At 51.8% G+C, this 16,010-nt stretch overlaps 1 protein-coding gene across 2 annotated transcripts in view; it reads left to right on the forward strand.

Annotated features, from left to right (window-relative positions):
• The first annotated feature begins 10,099 nt into the window (after positions 1–10,099).
• Positions 10,100–16,010, forward strand: part of TNFSF12 (TNF superfamily member 12) — an 8,023-nt gene continuing 2,112 nt past the window's right edge. Inside the window, exons 1-5 of one of the 2 annotated variants that reach the window (XM_025864051.2) lie at positions 10,100–10,367; positions 10,525–10,575; positions 11,114–11,189; positions 11,877–11,930; positions 12,016–12,051. In XM_025864051.2, coding sequence (XP_025719836.1) covers positions 10,209–10,367; positions 10,525–10,575; positions 11,114–11,189; positions 11,877–11,930; positions 12,016–12,051 — 376 coding nt within the window. In that variant the 5' untranslated portion in view covers positions 10,100–10,208. The remainder of the gene's footprint in view (positions 10,368–10,524; positions 10,576–11,113; positions 11,190–11,876; positions 11,931–12,015; positions 12,052–16,010) is intronic. The other variant, XM_025864052.2, reaches the window with a different exon arrangement.

The following is a 16,010-nucleotide window of genomic DNA, read 5'->3' on the forward strand; positions in this document are numbered from 1 at the left end:
AGACCGAAACAGAGAAGGAGGAGGGGGAGGAAGGCAGGAAGTAGGGAAGGAAGAGCTCAGAAACAGAAGAGGACCCAGGAACCAGATGGAAAAATCGCCCGCTGGATAAATTTGGAACAACTGAAGTATTAAAATGGATAATGACTTAATGGATTATACTACATTAAAAAATTTACATGAATAACGAGTGCCTGCTTGTACTAAAAATGAAAACAAATAATAAAGGGGGGAGAACGGAAATCACAGTAGAATGCAGTTATGAAATGCAGAATGAAGACATCTATTTTGAAACCAACGGAGCAATTGTTGATTCAGGCAAGAAGCATTAACGGATGCTAACATCTTTAGGTGGATGTTCCTTGGAGAACGGGATTCTGGAGAAGGGTCTCAAATGTGTCTCCAGTCTGTTTGTACATTACGAAGACGAAAAGGGTCACTTGAGGGTAGAGAAGCCTGGCGCACGTGACCTCAACCAAAGGGATCACAGTTCACATCGCCAGTGATGGAATGAATTGATGTCCTCTGTCTCCTGCCTTGAGGCACCAAGGACACAATAGCCTTCCTTCGGCTTCCCTGCCAAAAACGTGCAACGGGGAATTTAATCATAGTAAAACACAACAGGACCCTCTGTGGTATTGGGATTTATAATAACACATATAGATTTCATTTTTGTTCCCATTTCTGGCCCCAAGCTCCTAAAACCCTTGGACTGTCCCAACCAATGAGAACAATGGGAACATCTGTTGTGGCATTTGGTCTGTTGTCATGGGTTCCTGAAACCTGCTCCAGAACGAGGTGAAAGGAGCGCCCCCCCGCCCCCCTCACCCACACCCCACTTTATGTTAATAAGGTTATGTTAATGGGAGCCCTTAAGGATGGGCCCGTGGCCCCGGGAATCCACCTCATGATTGGAGGGTCGGAACTTTCAGCCCCACCTACCAGCCTCCAGGGAGGGGAGAGGAGCTAAAGATTGAGCTCAGTCAGCAATGATTGATGATGACTTGGTCAATCTGGCTGTTGGAGTTGTAGCCTTTTGTCCTAAAATCTTAGTAAGAACACTGTTTTCTTGAGTTCTGTGAGCTGCTCTAGCAAATCAGTCGAACCTGGGGAGGAAGTTGTGGGAGCCTGTTACAGAGCCGGTCCGGCAGAAGCACGGGGGTCTCAAGCGTGTGGGGGCGGGGACAGCTTTGTGGGACTGAGCCCCTTCCTTCAGCTGTAGGATCCCTCGCTACCTCCACGTGGAGCGTGGAATCCAGTCGTGGGGCGCTCAGCTGGTGTCACAGAAACCCACGTACCCGGTGTTGGGAGCAAAGCAGCGAAGCATTGACAGTGAAGGAGGACGTGTACGCAGGAAGTGAGCTTGTCCTTTACACATTCTATAAAAGAGCTGACTTTGCTCCAGAATATCCACATCCCAGGGGCGCCCGGCAGGCTCCGTGGGTGGAGTGTGCGACTCTTGAGCTTGGGGTTTTGAGTTCGAGCCCCGCCTTGGGTGTAGAGGTGACTTTATTTTTTTTTTAATTTTTTATTGTTATGTTAATCACCATATATTACATCATTAGTTTTTGATGCAGTGTTCCATGATTCATTGTTTGTTCATAACACCCAGTGCACCATGCAAAACGTGCCCTCCTCAATACCCATCACCAGGCTAACCCATCCCCCCACCCCCCTAGAGGTGACTTTAAATGAAAAATCAAGGGACTTCTGGGTGGCTCAGTCGTTAGGTGTCTGCCTTCAGCTCAGGCCATGATCCCAGGGTCCTGGGGTCGGGCTCCCTGCTCAGCAGGAAGCCTGCTTCTCCCTCTCCCACTCCCCCTGCCTGTGTTCCCTCTCTCGCTGTCTCTGTCAAATGAGTAAACAAAATCTTTAAAAAAAAAAAAAAAAAAGAAAAATCAACTTTAAAAAAAAATCTTTTTAAAGCATTCCACATGTAAGGTACCCTGGGGTGAATTCAGTGATCAGTTTTGGAGTGTCTATGTAAACTCTTGTAAAAAAATTCAACTAAGTACATTTGAAGATGTCATTGATTTTTTTTTTTTTTTTAAGTAATCTCTGCCCAACGAGGGGCTCAAACTCACCACCCGGGGATCAAGAGTTGCATGCATGGGGCCCCTGGGTGGCTCAGTTGGTGAAGCATCTGCCTTTGGCTCAGGTCGTGATCCCAGGGTCCTGGGATCGAGTCCCACATGGGGCTCCCTGCTCAGTGGGGAGCCTGCCACTCCCCCTGCTTGTGCTCTCTCTCTCTCTGTCAAATAAAGAAAATCTTAAAAAAAGAGTCGCACACTCCACCGACTGAAGCAGCCACGCACCCCTCTCCTTGGCTTTATTAAACGATTCATGAATGGGTCAGGAGCAGCCCATCCAGCAGGGAAGAGAGACTCTCTCTGGGCAGTTGTAGAAAATGGAAGGAGGGCTCTTATAGGAGGAGGTGGGGGGCCAGAAGGTTATTAGTTAAAGAAAACGATTGTTGTAGGCGGGTCAGCTTTCTCGGGGAGAAGCCAGGTGTCTCATTCTGTGCATGGCTTCATCCTTCCTAGGGCGATGGGGACAGCCCTGGTGACCCACTCTAGTGCAGACCGAAAACTCCCTAGCTGACGGCTAGGCTACATTTCTGGGGGAGGTTGAACTGCAGTGAGACGGTGTACGGAGCCCCGCTTTGGGGCCTCTGGTGTCTTTTTTTTTTTTTTTTTTTTTTAACACATTTGACAAACGTTTGCTGGCACTGAAAATAGGACGGTCCGGCTGAACCTTCCCAGCCCTCCCGCCCTTACAGACCATGGGGAATTCCTCCTCTGCACGTGAGTGATGTGAGTCAAACCAGGCCTCAAAACAACAACAACAACAACAACAACAAAACCACCTGATTTTCTCTCATTATCATGGTAGAATATTTGGGAAGAAAATTGTAAAAAAAGCCCGAGGAAAACAAATCCTACTGGCTCATTTCCTTTCGGTAGTTTTCCTGCGCATCCCCCCTCTTCCCAAGGCACTTCCAATCGGTGTCCAACAAAATGCAAGTTAATTTTCATTTTGGCTGCAAACCAAGAACAGAAAGGTTAAGGGTACTGAATTAGTTTTTCAAGCCGAAGTTAAAGGCTCTGAGCATGATGTCTCCAAGGGCCCTAATCCCTGTTTTTTTTCCATGAGCAGGTGTGAGCCCAGACCTGGAAGAGGCCACCGAGCGGCTTTCTCTCCCCTCGGCTTCCTGCTTTACCATTTTTTTTTTCTTTCTACAAACCCAAGTGCTGCCTTCACTCGAGAGCAAATCCATCAGAACAGAGACTATTACAATGGAAAACAAGGCTCTCTCACCCCTTCCCAACCTGTCCCACCCCGCTCCATCCCTGTGGCCCAAAAGCAAGCCCTGGTAAAGGTTTCTGTTTCTATTTCTTGCGGAAATTATTTCCAAAATCCTAGCTAAAATGCGCATCCTTCGGTTTCCTTCTATATCATCTGTAGTGAATATTGACTTTGCAACACAAAACATGAGGCGTTTAAGTAGGTCCGCTTTCTCACCCACTCTTCCCAAGGATGAGTCTTGGTATAAATATTTTTGGGTTTTTTCTTAAAGACTTATTTATTTAGGGGCGCCTGGGTGGCTCAGTCAGTTAAGCGACTGCCTTCGGCTCAGGTCATGATCCTGGGGTCCTGGGATCGAGCCCCATGTCTGGCTCCCTGCTCAGCTGGGAGATGGCTTCTCCCTCTGCTTGCCCCACCTCCTGCTTGTGCTCTCTTTCTCCCTCCTTCCATGTCACATAAATAAATAAAATCTTTTAAAAATAATAATAAAATAAAATCTTGAGAAAAAAGGGGGGAAAAACTTTCTTCTTCAGTTTTGGAATTTCCCTAGAGATTCTAATTGTTTTTCTTTCTTCTTGTACTCTTTACCTATATCATATCTTTATTTATTTTTAAATTTTTAAAAAAGTTTTGTTTGGGGCGCCTGGGTGGCTCAGATGGTTGAGCGGCTGCCTTCGGCTCAGGTCATGGTCCCAGGGTCCTGGGATCGAGCCCCGCATCGGGGTCCCTGCTCCACGGGGAGTCTGCTTCTCCCTCTGCCTCTGCCTCTCTCTCTCTCTCTCTCTCTCTGACTCTCATGAATAAATAAATAAAACATTTAAAAAATAAAATAAAATAAGAAGTTTGGTTTATTTAAGTCATCTCTACACCCAGCGTGGGGCTTGAACTCACAACCCCTAGATCAAGAGTCGCACACTCCACCAAGTGAGCCAGCCAGGCGCCCCTGTTTACTTTTTTTCAAGTTACATTTAGTCAAATCAAGCCCCATTTTGCCTCCTCTTCCAATGAGAACTCATTACTGCTCAGTTGTCATCGGGGCCCTCATCCAAGTTAGAGCCACTGTTTTCTGAATATCTTGTTGTCTTTTTTCTGATGTACCCCCACGTTTTGGGGAACATAGCCGCCGTTCTCTAGGGAAGGGTGGGTAGAGGCCAACTTTGCAAGTCAGCACTGGTCTTTATTCCGTCCTTACATTTGGGGATCGTTGGGCTCCACATACAATGCTAGATAGAGATTTTTCTCTCTCAAATGGTAGCCCGGAAACAGGGGTGCATGAGCACCTGCTCCGGGGGTCCCCAATAGACCAGGTTCGGCCACTTACCGCTGACAAAATCCAAAGGCAGAGAGACGAGCAGTGGGGAAACAAGAAAAGATTTATTTCAGCGAGGCCGGCACCGGGAAGACGGTGGAGCAGCGTCTCAAACACTGTCTCCCAAGTGCTGAAAATACTTGTAGGGTTAGGTAAGGAAAATGTGGGGCCGGGCTCGGAGTGTGCGGGCAAGCAGTGCAGGTGGCAGCGAAGGTCAAGGTCGAGCACTATCTCGGGGTCCCTCGTGGGTGGGGTCTTGCTGGCTCAGGGCAGTCCTTACCCCTTGAAGTGTAATTTCGGTTCCCTTCAGGGGATGCTTTGCTCGCAGGGTCTTTTGCCCAAGTTAAAAGGTGGGCTGGAAAGGAGAAGGCAATCGGTTAGAAAGTTCGAGGTCAACATGGAGTTGGTGAGGCCCTCATTCCAAAACTGTCGGCATTTCTTTCTTCAATCTTCTAAGATTCAGTGCGATTGGTGAAAAATCTAATTGTTTTGATTCTTGTTCCTTTGGAGAGGAATTGGTTTTTTTTTCTCTTTAGAAACTCTTAATATTAACCCCTTTAGTCTTGATGTTGTGAAATTTCATGAGGAAGTATCTGCATGCAGATAATTTTTTTATTCATCATCTCTCTCTTTTTTTTTTTTTTAAAGATTTTATTTATTTATTTGAGAGAGAATGAGAGATAGAGAGCACGAGAGGGAAGAGGGTCAGAGGGTCAGAGGGAGAAGCAGACCCCCCGCTGGGCAGGGAGCCCGATGTGGGACTCGATCCCGGGACTCCAGGATCATGACCTGAGCCGAAGGCAGTCGCTTAACCAACTGAGCCACCCAGGCGCCCTCATCATCTCTCTTTTTTTTTTGGTGCAAAAAGATGATTTTTTGACAGAGAGAGACACAGCGAGAGAGGGAATACAAGCAGGGGGAGAGGGAGAGGGAGAAGCAGGCTTCCCACTGAGCAGGGAGCCCGACGCGGGGCTCGATCCCAGGACCCTAGGTTCATGACCTGAGCTGAAGGCAGACGCTTAACAACTGAGCCACCCAGGTGCCCCAAAATACAATGTTTAATAGAAGGATTAAAAAACAGAGCTGAGGGGGCCCTTGGCTGGCTCAGTGAGTGGAGCACGTGACTCTTGATCTCTAGGTCATGGGTTTGAGACACGTTTTGGGTGTAGAGATTACCAAAAAAAACCCTCAAAAAAACCAAAAAAAAAAAAAAACCACGCTATTTTTGCAACCACATTTTTAGCCACTGAGAAATATTTGTTTTCTGATTGTTCCTTTTTCATGCAGCACCCTCTTTTTGTGTTATGGATGTTTATGAGGGGCTCTCTCCGTACTCTGCATTTTAGGCATACCTCGGAGTTATTGTGGGTTCAGTTCCAAACCACAGCAATAAAGCAAGTATCACAATAAAGCGGGTTGAATGAGTATTTTGGTTTCCCAGTGCATATAAAAGTTATGTTTACATGATACTATAGTCTATTAAGTGTGCAATAGCTAGTAACTAACAGCTTATATGGCTTAAAAAATGCTGGGGCACCTGGCTGGCTCAGTCCGTGGAGTGTGTGACTCTTGGTCTCCAGGTTATGAGTTCAAGCCCCATGCTGGGCATGGAGATTACTCAAAACAAAAAGAAAAGAAAAGAAAAGAAAAGCTAACCATCATCTGAACTTTCAGCAAGTCATAATCACTGATCCTAGGTCACCACAATAAATATAAATATAGTGAAAAAGTTTGAAATATTGTGTGAATTCCCAAAATGTGACATAGAGTCACAAAGTGAGCACCACCAAAGAGGGTGCCGACAGACTTGCCCCGTGCAGGGCTGCCACAAACCTTGAGTGTGTAAAAAACACAGTGTCTGCAAAGTGCAGGGAGTGAAACACAGTCAAGGAGTTATGCGTGTGTCTCTGTTTCCTCCGGTCCCCACCTTGTTTGTTTGTCTTTCTTTGCATGCTCCTGGTTCTCACATGATCACCATGCGTGGTGATCATTGGTAATATTTCATAAAGAACTACCAAGGTATCCTGGGTTTCCTCTGCTGGTATGTAAATTATACTATTTTTCCTCTAGGGTTCTCTCTGGTTGGAAATTCTGCCTAGGAACTCTTCGTGGAGGATAAGATAAGACACATCGACTGGGGGCGCCTGGGTGGCTCAGTCAATTAGGCTTCTGCCTGTAGCTCAGGTCATGATCCCAGGGTCCTGGGATCGAGTCCTGAGCCCCACTTTGGGCTCCCTGCTCAGCGGGGAGCCTGCTTCTCCCTCTGCTTCTCCCCCTGCTTGTGCTCTCTCTCTCTCTCTCTGTCAGATAAATAAATAAAATCTTAAAAAAACAAAAAAACAAAAAAACCCCGACACATCCACTGAAGAGCCTCAGTTGGGGTGGGGCGGGCTGATGGTCAGCTGTCAGATTGTGGATCATCCCAAAAGCTAGAATAAAAAAACATTTATTCTGGATTGCCAAGGCTTAACTTCCCTCAGACAATTGGTTCAATTTCTTTGGGGACAAGCTGTCTGCCATTCCATTCTGTCTGAGGGAGGGAAATGCCTTCCGGGTGGGGAGGGGAAGTGGGTTCATCAGCTGGTACTGCTGGCCTGTCTTTGCAGACCTTCACTCATTTCCAGAATTTCACTGCCACCTCTCCCGCTTTCCTTTGCCTGCTGATCAGGGAAAGTGCCTCTCCTGGGCAGCCTAAGCAACTAGGCTCGACTGGCAAACCCCCACCATCTTTGCACTGTTGCTCCTTTTTGTATTCTCTACTTTTCCTGAGGATGGATTGGAGACAAAGGAGTATGCCTGACCCAGAGTCAGATTATCTTGTTTTACTTTCTAATTGTTCCACACACCCAGTATCCAGACAGATGGAGGCCTGTGGTAATGGCTCATTCATCAAACTCAGTGGAAATCGAGGAAGTATTTACTGAATACCAGAGTTCTGTCCCAACGACAGGGCTTGCTTGTTTATTTATTTATTTTTTATTTATTTCTGTATAATTTTAGTAATCTCTACACCCAACTTGGGGGCTTAAACTTACAACCCCAAGATCAAGAACCTCATGCTCCACCGACTGAGCCACCCAGGGACCCCTGCATCGTTCCTTTCTCACGTCATTTGTGTGTACTCCAATAACCCCGACCATAGCTATGAAGCACAACAAGGAGACACTTTTGTATGAAAAGGAAAGTCACAAGTTTGAAGTACAATGAAACTTAAATCAGTGCCGTTAAGTTACATAGATCCCGAAAATGATCCGAATTCCCTCTGGGCTTTCCACCAAAGTGTCTTGGGCTTCTTCCTTTTCTCCCTGTTACAAATGCCATCCACTAGAATCCCAAATCGGTTCAGTCATTCCAGAAATACTGAGTGCTCGCTCTTTGCCAGACATTGCGCTAGGCACCAAGGATAAACAGAAGAGAAGACATATGTGGTCCCTGTCCCCTCGGAGCATTTAGCTCAATCACCCAACAGATGTTTATTAAACATCCATCATGACCAAGTCGCTGCAGGGTGACAAGTGAAGCCACCGGCCAGGGGACACTTACGTCTTTGTTAACATGACTAGTCCTGTCTTCACTGGCGTAAATGGTATTCTACGACACATTCACCTGGGAAGATGAATGTTACAAAATAACTTTATTGCTTATTCCAGGAACTTCCTGAAAGACCCATCAACTCTTTAATGGAAAACATCAGCTGACTCTCTGGCACCTGCCTAGCTCTGTCTGTGGGTCTGTAGAACATGCGACTGTTGGTTCTCAGGGTCGTGAGTTCAAGCCCCATGTTGGGTATAGAGCTTATTCAAAACAAAACAAAACAAAACAAAAAACAAAAAACCCCAACCCCACAATCAATCAGGGGTGCCTGGCTGGCTCAGTGGGTAGAGCAAGCAACTCTTGATCTCTTGGTCGTGAGTTTGAACTTCATATTGGGCATAGAGATTACTTAAAAAAAACAACAACAGCTGATTTGCAATAGAAATGTCTTATCAACTGACAATTTACACCTTAACACTGTTTGAGCCCCTCACTTTGCTATGTAAATTCTGCATGATTAAACCATAACCCTTACCTACCCTAATCAACCCCTGTTCTTACCCCAGCTTGGAAAGACCTGCTTTAAACCAGACTTCAATGTCTCAAGTAAATTTCATGGGTTTGCCCATCTCCCTATGAGGCGTTGTCAGACCTTTGAGGGACAAGCAGTAAACCCTGCTTTGTCTTATCAACAGGTTGTTCTAGTGATATTTGGGGAACTGGCATTTGACAAGGTGCCGGGAACACAGTGAATAAAATCCTCATGGAATTTACATTCTAGACACAGACAATAAGCAGAAACCAGGAAATATGTAATTTTATACTTTACAATGTCGATGGGGAGATAGTAGCCAGGTCGATCATTACAAATTTTGACAGCTGAGGAAGAGAGGGCACCAGAAGGGACAACGTGGGCAGTTCGGGTCCTCGTGAGAAAAGATGGTCTGGAAAACTCTCCGGAATGACTGCCGGGGGAGAGGGTGGTCTGAGTGTGCCAAGTAAGGAGGCTAAAGGTGTTGAGACCCTGAGACAGGGAGGGGGCTCCGCCGATTCCAGAACACAAAGGAAACCGACAAGACCAGAAGGCGGGGAAGGGGCAGGACTGAGCAGAGCCCCAAGGTAGAAGCCTCTCCAGAAACTTCCTTAGAGCCACAGCTTCACCCGAGCTAATTAGTACTCTCTGCAACAGAGTTGCTTTCTGATACTTTTCACTGCAAATGTGCATAAGTGAACGCTACAGGTTAAATGCATTTTTGAGGGTCTTACTGTTCGCACAAGTGTTTTCATGGCAAAAGGGGTCCAGCTTTGACCAAATTCATGCATCGGGCTCTTGGAGCGCCCGTTGAACTCACTTAAGCCCTATGCTTAGCGGAAACGGCCCCTGTGTTTCCAGAGAGAGGCATTAGGGGAACCCGCCGACTGGGGGCGGGGACGGAGGCTGGCACGAGGAGCTAGCTCTGTCTACCGCAGGACGCCGAGGTTTTCATCAACTCCCAACTGATCTGCCGAAAGAAGTGAGCACATGACCCGTGTGAATGATGTCCTCAGGCTCTTTTCCAGTTTCGTGCACGGAAGTATTGTCCTTCGGTGCAGCCGATAAAATCCAAACGGCTTTCGGCCCTAACCCCGCTGCAGGGTCATCCCAGTCCGGGACCCGAAATCGACGGTCGCGCCGGGGGCAGGAGTGGCCCCGTCGGAGGCGCGGGGGTCCCGCCGCCTCTCTCTCTCCCCCCCCCCTTCCTCCGCACCCGGGCCTGGGTGGAGTCCCCGCGCGCGGCGCCCCCGCTCCCGCTCCCCGGCCGGCCCTCCGCGCCCGGGGCCCCTCCCGCGAACCCCGGCCCCGCGGGCCTCCTCCCGGGGTCGGCGCGCGGTGCACGCGCTCGGCCGCCCGCGGCTCAGCGCCCCCGCCGCGTCCCGCTTCCTGTGCGCTCCCCTCCCGGGCGCATCCGTCGCCCCTCCTTCTCGGCCGCCCGCTCCGCCCGCCGGCTCCCCGGCCCCCGCCCCCGCGGGTCCCGGGCCGGGGGTGGGGGGGGCCGCGAGGCAGGCACAGCCCCCCGCCCCCATGGCCGCCCGTCGGAGCCAGAGGCGGAGGGGGCGCCGGGGGGAGCCGGGCACCGCCCTGCTGGCGCCGCTCGCGCTGGGCCTGGGCCTGGCGCTGGCCTGCCTCGGCCTCCTGCTGGCCGCGGTCAGCCTGGGGAGCCGGGCATCGGCGCCCGCCCAGGTGAGGCCCTGCGGTGCAGCCCTCCCGGGGCCGGCTGGGAGCCGAGTCTGCGGAGCAGCGGACCGGGCCGGGTGGGCTGAGGGCACGGGGCCAGGAAGATGGGTGGAGGGTGAGATGTCAGGTGGAGAAGGACGGGGTGACGCTGCCTCCTTCCCAGCAGGAGCCTTCCCAGGGGGAGCTGGTGGCGGAGGAGGACCCGGACCCCCCGGTGAGTGGCCGTGGGTGCCGGGCGCGCGCTGCTGGGCGTGGGGAGTGTGCACGAGCCGAGGGCGCAGGGTGTGCCCCTGGCCGTGCCAGCTGCGTGTGTGCGGGGGTGTGCACCGCCGTGCATGCGTATGTGAGACAGAGAGAGAGGGAGGGTGCCGCTGTGTGGAAGGGGTTTGTGTCACCTGAGTCCGGAATGTTTATTGGCTGTGGGTGAAGTGGGGGTATGGGATGGGGGGAGCCTGCCGCCGAGGAGGGATGCTGGTGATGTGTGCAGGGTGTGTACCCACTGTGCACACAGACTGGGTGGGGGCGCCTGTGCACTGTGCTGATCAAGCCGAAGGGTCTGTGCGGGTTCTGTGTGCTGGGGGACTGGGGGGCCGGGGGACCCCAGGACCTGGCCTCCCTAAGACTTGTGTGCCTGGTGCTGGCTGGTGTCTCTCCCGACGGGGGGGGGGGGGGGGGGTGGCCCTGTCGGTCTCAGCTTAGTCTCTGGTAGTTCCCGAAAGACCCCGATTTAGCCCTGCCCTTAATTCCCCTAGGAACTGAATCCCCAGACAGAGGAAAGCCAGGATCCTGGGCCTTTCCTGAAGAGGCTGGTTCGGCCTCGCAGAAATGGTGAGCATCCCTTTATCCACCCTTCAGGAACAATCGCAGTGGTCAGTCTGCAGTGGCTTCTGTGCTCATTATTGATTTTGTTCATCCTCACAGCCCCACGCAGTGGGCAGAGCCAAACCCATCATCCTCACTTATGCTCGGGATGGAGAAACTGAGGCACAGACAGGGTTTGCGGGTTCCATGGAGTTCAGAGTCAGGCAGCTAATCGGTTGAGACGCAAACCTAGAATTCTGGCCCTCTCTCTGAAGCCCCTCCCATCCCATGGACCTGCTTCTCACTTGAGATCCTAGGCCAGATATGAAGGAGGGGAAGGCCCAGGGTTAGGAGATGGAGACAAGGTGGGGGAGGCAGAGGAAGGGGCCCCAGTAAGCAGAGAGGCTTCTGAATGGGATGACCACGTGACTGTGTGTACAGGTTTGCACAGGACTGTCCCCGCTTACGACTGTTACCTCCTTGCGATTATTAATAGCAACCCTTTTGCTCTCAGAAACAACCCAGTTTGGGTGATAAATGATGCAGTCATTCTGCTTATGGAGGGAGGTCTGGCCTGAGGCTCTGAGGCCAGGAGTCTGGACACGAATAAGGATGTGGGGCTCTGAGAGGGAGGCGGGGCTGGGGAGTGGCTCTTGGCCCCCCCCCAGAGTAAGGGGGCGCTATATTCCCCATGTCTCTTTCCTTGATTCTCAGCACCTAAAGGCCGGAAAACACGGGCTCGCAGAGTCATTGCAGCGCATTATGAAGGTGGGTGATGGGTGAGCCATGCCCAGGGAGATGGGGTGGTGGCAGGCCAGGGCGGGTCTCAACAACCCTTCCTTGTGCCTTACAGTTCACCCACGACCGGGACAGGACGGAGCGCAGGCCGGTGAGACCCCATTCCTGCCTCTGAGCTCTCCCCCCCAACACCCACAGCACTGGCCTCCTGGGAAAGGGGCCCCTCCAAACCTTTCACTCCCCACTGCCCTCCCTGCCTTCAGCCTGGGAACCCCAGAAGCCAGTTCAAGAAGATCCTCAGGGCTCGGTTCTGTGACCTGGGCGTGAGAACCCAGGCAGACTCCCGGCACCCAACCACCAGCCCTCATGCTTGTGCAGGAAGCACATTTGATTCTTCCCTCTTCCCCCGCCCACCTCGTCTTCCGTGAGTCTTCACACTCTGACCATTTTTCTTTTTTTTTTAAAGATTTTATTTATTTATTTATTTGAGAGAGAGAGTGAGAGAGAGAGAGCACATGAGGGGGGGAGGGTCCGAGGGAGAAGCAGCCTCTCTGCTGAGCAGGGAGCCCGATGCAGGACTCGATCCTGGGACTCCAGGATCATGACCTGAGCCAAAGGCAGTTTGCTTAACCAACTGAGCCACCCAGGTGCCCCATTTTTCTTAAAATATTTCTACTGGGCCCCTTTTGTGTCCCTACCCGACCTCCCATCTCAGCACTAGGACCTCAGAACCGCAAACCCAGTCTCTAGCCCCTTCCCCATCCCAGCCCCTCCCCACCCCTTGGCTCTGTCCCACCTAGGTTGCCAAGCTAAGACCCTCCCAACTCACTGTCGTTATAACCTTGCTTCTCTGCCTGGCTGCAGCCTTTCCATGGTCTGGTCTCAACCTCTTTTCCCTGCACACTTGGCCTGACACCCCTCCCTGCCAATGTGCTTTTTCTGGATTTTACACACACTGTGCCCTGCCCTGGAATGTCCTTCCATGGGACAGGCCAAGAGGCAAGACAGGAGGGTGGCTTGGTCTAGGGGGCCTGACAGCTGAGAGGGAGCCATGTGGCTTGAAGATAGGGCTTGCTTATGGGTTGGATGTGCAGGGGGAAGGCAAGGGAAGGGATCAAAGTGACTTCCAGATATTTAACTTGGGCGTCCTTGGGAATAATGATGCCATTTAATGGGGATGGGGCTTCCCAGGGAAGCAATAGGTTGGGAGGTATGTGAATTAAGAATGGAATTTCAGATCTCCTCCTAAACCAAGTGAAGTAATAATAAACGAGTGAGTTCCGCAGACAGATGGCTGGGTCAGGACGCCTACAGTCAGGAACCGTAGCCGTACAGATGGTGTTTAGAGCTCCAGGGTTGGATGAGGCACCAGGGGGGAAGAAGGGCCCCAAGAGGGAGGCCCCGGGGCTCTGAGACGTCCAGAAGTGGCGCAGAAGAGGAGAACCCAGCGGAGACTGAGAAGCAGATGGACAGAAGGGAAGAGAGTTGGGGAGGAGAGGGGACTGTGATCTGAGAGAAGACGCAGTCTCACCGACGAGGGTGTGGCCGTCTGTGCTGAATGCGGCTGAGAGGTCACATGATTTGACCATGGGGGTTTGGTAACCTAAAAAGTCAGCTGGTGACCTTGGCCAGGGCCGTTTCAGTAGTGCGGTTAGGATAGAAGCCAGTGGGGACCGGGTGAAGAGAAAATGGGAAAGAAGAATTGGAGTCAGGGACAGCCCTTTCCAGAAGTTTCTCTGGGATGAGCAGAGCAGTGGGCCAGTGGTTGGAGGGAGATGTGGAGGGAGGAAAAATTCAGTCCTTCTGGGGATAAGTAGTACTATAGGGATCTTAGCTAACATTTACTGAATGTCCCGTTCGTCTAGACCTCCCAACGCTCCTAAAAGGAAGATACTCGGATCAGCTCCATTTTACAGATGGAGGTTACTTGCCCTGCCCGAGGCCATGACGATACTCAGTGGCGGGACCAGGATTCGAAGCTCACTAGCGTGCTTGTGTACTGGACGTGCCCGGCGCAGGGGTGGGGGGGCCCCGCAGGGCAGTGTCCAGGACGGGGGCAAGGGGTGGGTTCCAGAACAAAGGGAGGGACACATCATCCCATCATCACAAGAGGGTCAGTTGAGAATTGTGAGCGCAGGTCAGTTTTTGGCTGTGGTCGGGGGAGGCGGGGGAGCCCTTGCCTGATGACTTCTAGATCCCCTGGAGAATGAGGAAGATGGGCAGGAGGTGAGAGGAGAGAGGGTACAAAATCCTTGCCTCGATGAGTACCAGAGCAAGCTCAGTGGGCAAGAGCAGGAGGGTTGCCAGGCAGTAAAGAATGTCCATCTGAGGCTTGTGGTTGTGACGCGGAGGGACCCCGCGGTCCCAGGCACACCATGCCCTTTGGCCACAACCAGCCTTTTCTCCAGTTGGTTCCACAGTGGGGAATGTCCTCCCTCCTCTCCCCCTGCTCTTCATGCCCCGGGCCAGCCCTCCTCCCCTCCGGATGGACCATTCAGTGGAGTAGTTACCCAGACATTCCTCCCTCTGCTGCCGAGGACCTGCTGTTTTAAGGACCAGCCTCGGCGCCCGCAGGGAATCATACCCAGACCTAGTCTCAAAAGATGACCGTCTGGGAGAGGAGACAAGCATATAAATTTGGGAATTACAGTATGCTGTGAGAAGGGCGATAAGGAAAGCCTCCAGAGGTACACGGTAGCATAGAGGAAGACAACTTTACAACGGAGTCAGGGACTCCTTCCCCAAGAAGGCGTGGTGGGCCTTGAAGCACAAATCTAAGATGGACATGGAGTCAAGGATGTTCCAGGTAGAAGGAACCACTTGTGCCAAAGCCCCTAGTTGGGCAAGAGTATGATGAGCTGCTCAGCATGCTTGGAGGGAAGTGCTCGCCGACAGCACGGGGCCGTGAGCTTGGAGGAGAATAGGGAGCCAGGCCCCAAAGGGAGTCTGGACGTCATCCTGAGGTCAAAGCAAGCGAAGGCAGGCTCCCATCCGCGTTTTAGAAGGACGCGTGTAGGGAATAAACTGGAGCAGGGAGAAGGTGCACGGGGGAGGGGGAGTTGGCCGAGGAGGGAGGCTGAGAAGAATCCCAGCCGGAGTGGCAGGGGCCGGGTGGGGAGGGAGACAGGGCGCGGGGATTGAGGTGGCAGAACAGGTAGGAACTGGAAATCAGGGAATCAAATGGGTGAGGATGAGGGAGGGCCGGGGAAGGCCGCTGCTGCTGAGCGAGGCCCAGGGGAGCAGTGGGTGGATCCAGACAAAGCCAGAGCTGTGGGCCCTGTTGGCCGCCTCCCTCTGGCCTCCCAGCGCTGTTCGCAGGGCGCCCACTCAGAGCAGGCCCAGCGCTGCGTGCCCCGCCACGGTGGCGAATCAGACCATGCTGGGACCCCGCACTTGCACCTCAGTAAATCAACCGGAGGATGGAGGATTGCCCGGGTGAAGGAAACAGGGTGGCATGGGGAAGAGATGAGAGGCAGGGCTGGGACTGGCTGTTTGGAACTGGGGGCCCAGGGAAGGAAGGCTGTCAGCTGAGTCGGGACCTGAAGGGAGGAAGGTGCTTGGTGTGTGCAGGGGTGGGGTGGGGCAGGGAGGGGGGGCAGGAAGACGGTGGGAGTCCTTTGATAGACCGGGTGGCCTGGGGAGGACCCGGGAAGCCACCTGAGCTCCTGCTCTGTCGTTTTATTATTCATCTTCTTGGCCATGACCTTAGCTCTAGATTTTTTTTTATTTTTTGGTACGGTTTTATTGAGTATACTTCCCATACAATTCACCCATGTGAAGTGTAGAATTCGGTGGTTTTTAGTCCTAGACTGTTCACCCAGTTGCAGTCATCAGCATGGGAAGACACCCTGTAACCTTTAGCCGGCACCCCTATTTCTCCCACACACCCCCCCCAGCTCTAAGCACCCACCGATCTACTTTCTGTCTCTCTGGATTTATCTGGAAATTTCATAGAAATCACATAATATGTGGTCCTTTGGAACTGGCTTCTTTCTTCTTTCTTTTTTTTAAGATTTTATTTATTTATTTATTTGAGAGAGAGAGAATGAGAGATAGAGAGCACGAGAGGGAAGAGGGTCAGAGGGAGAAGCAGACTCCCTGCTGAGCAGG

This window comes from Callorhinus ursinus, unplaced genomic scaffold, assembly GCF_003265705.2.
Source record: "Callorhinus ursinus isolate GAN/ISIS: 27379988/994484 unplaced genomic scaffold, GSC_fseal_2.0 scaffold43, whole genome shotgun sequence".
NCBI lineage: Eukaryota > Metazoa > Chordata > Mammalia > Carnivora > Otariidae > Callorhinus > Callorhinus ursinus.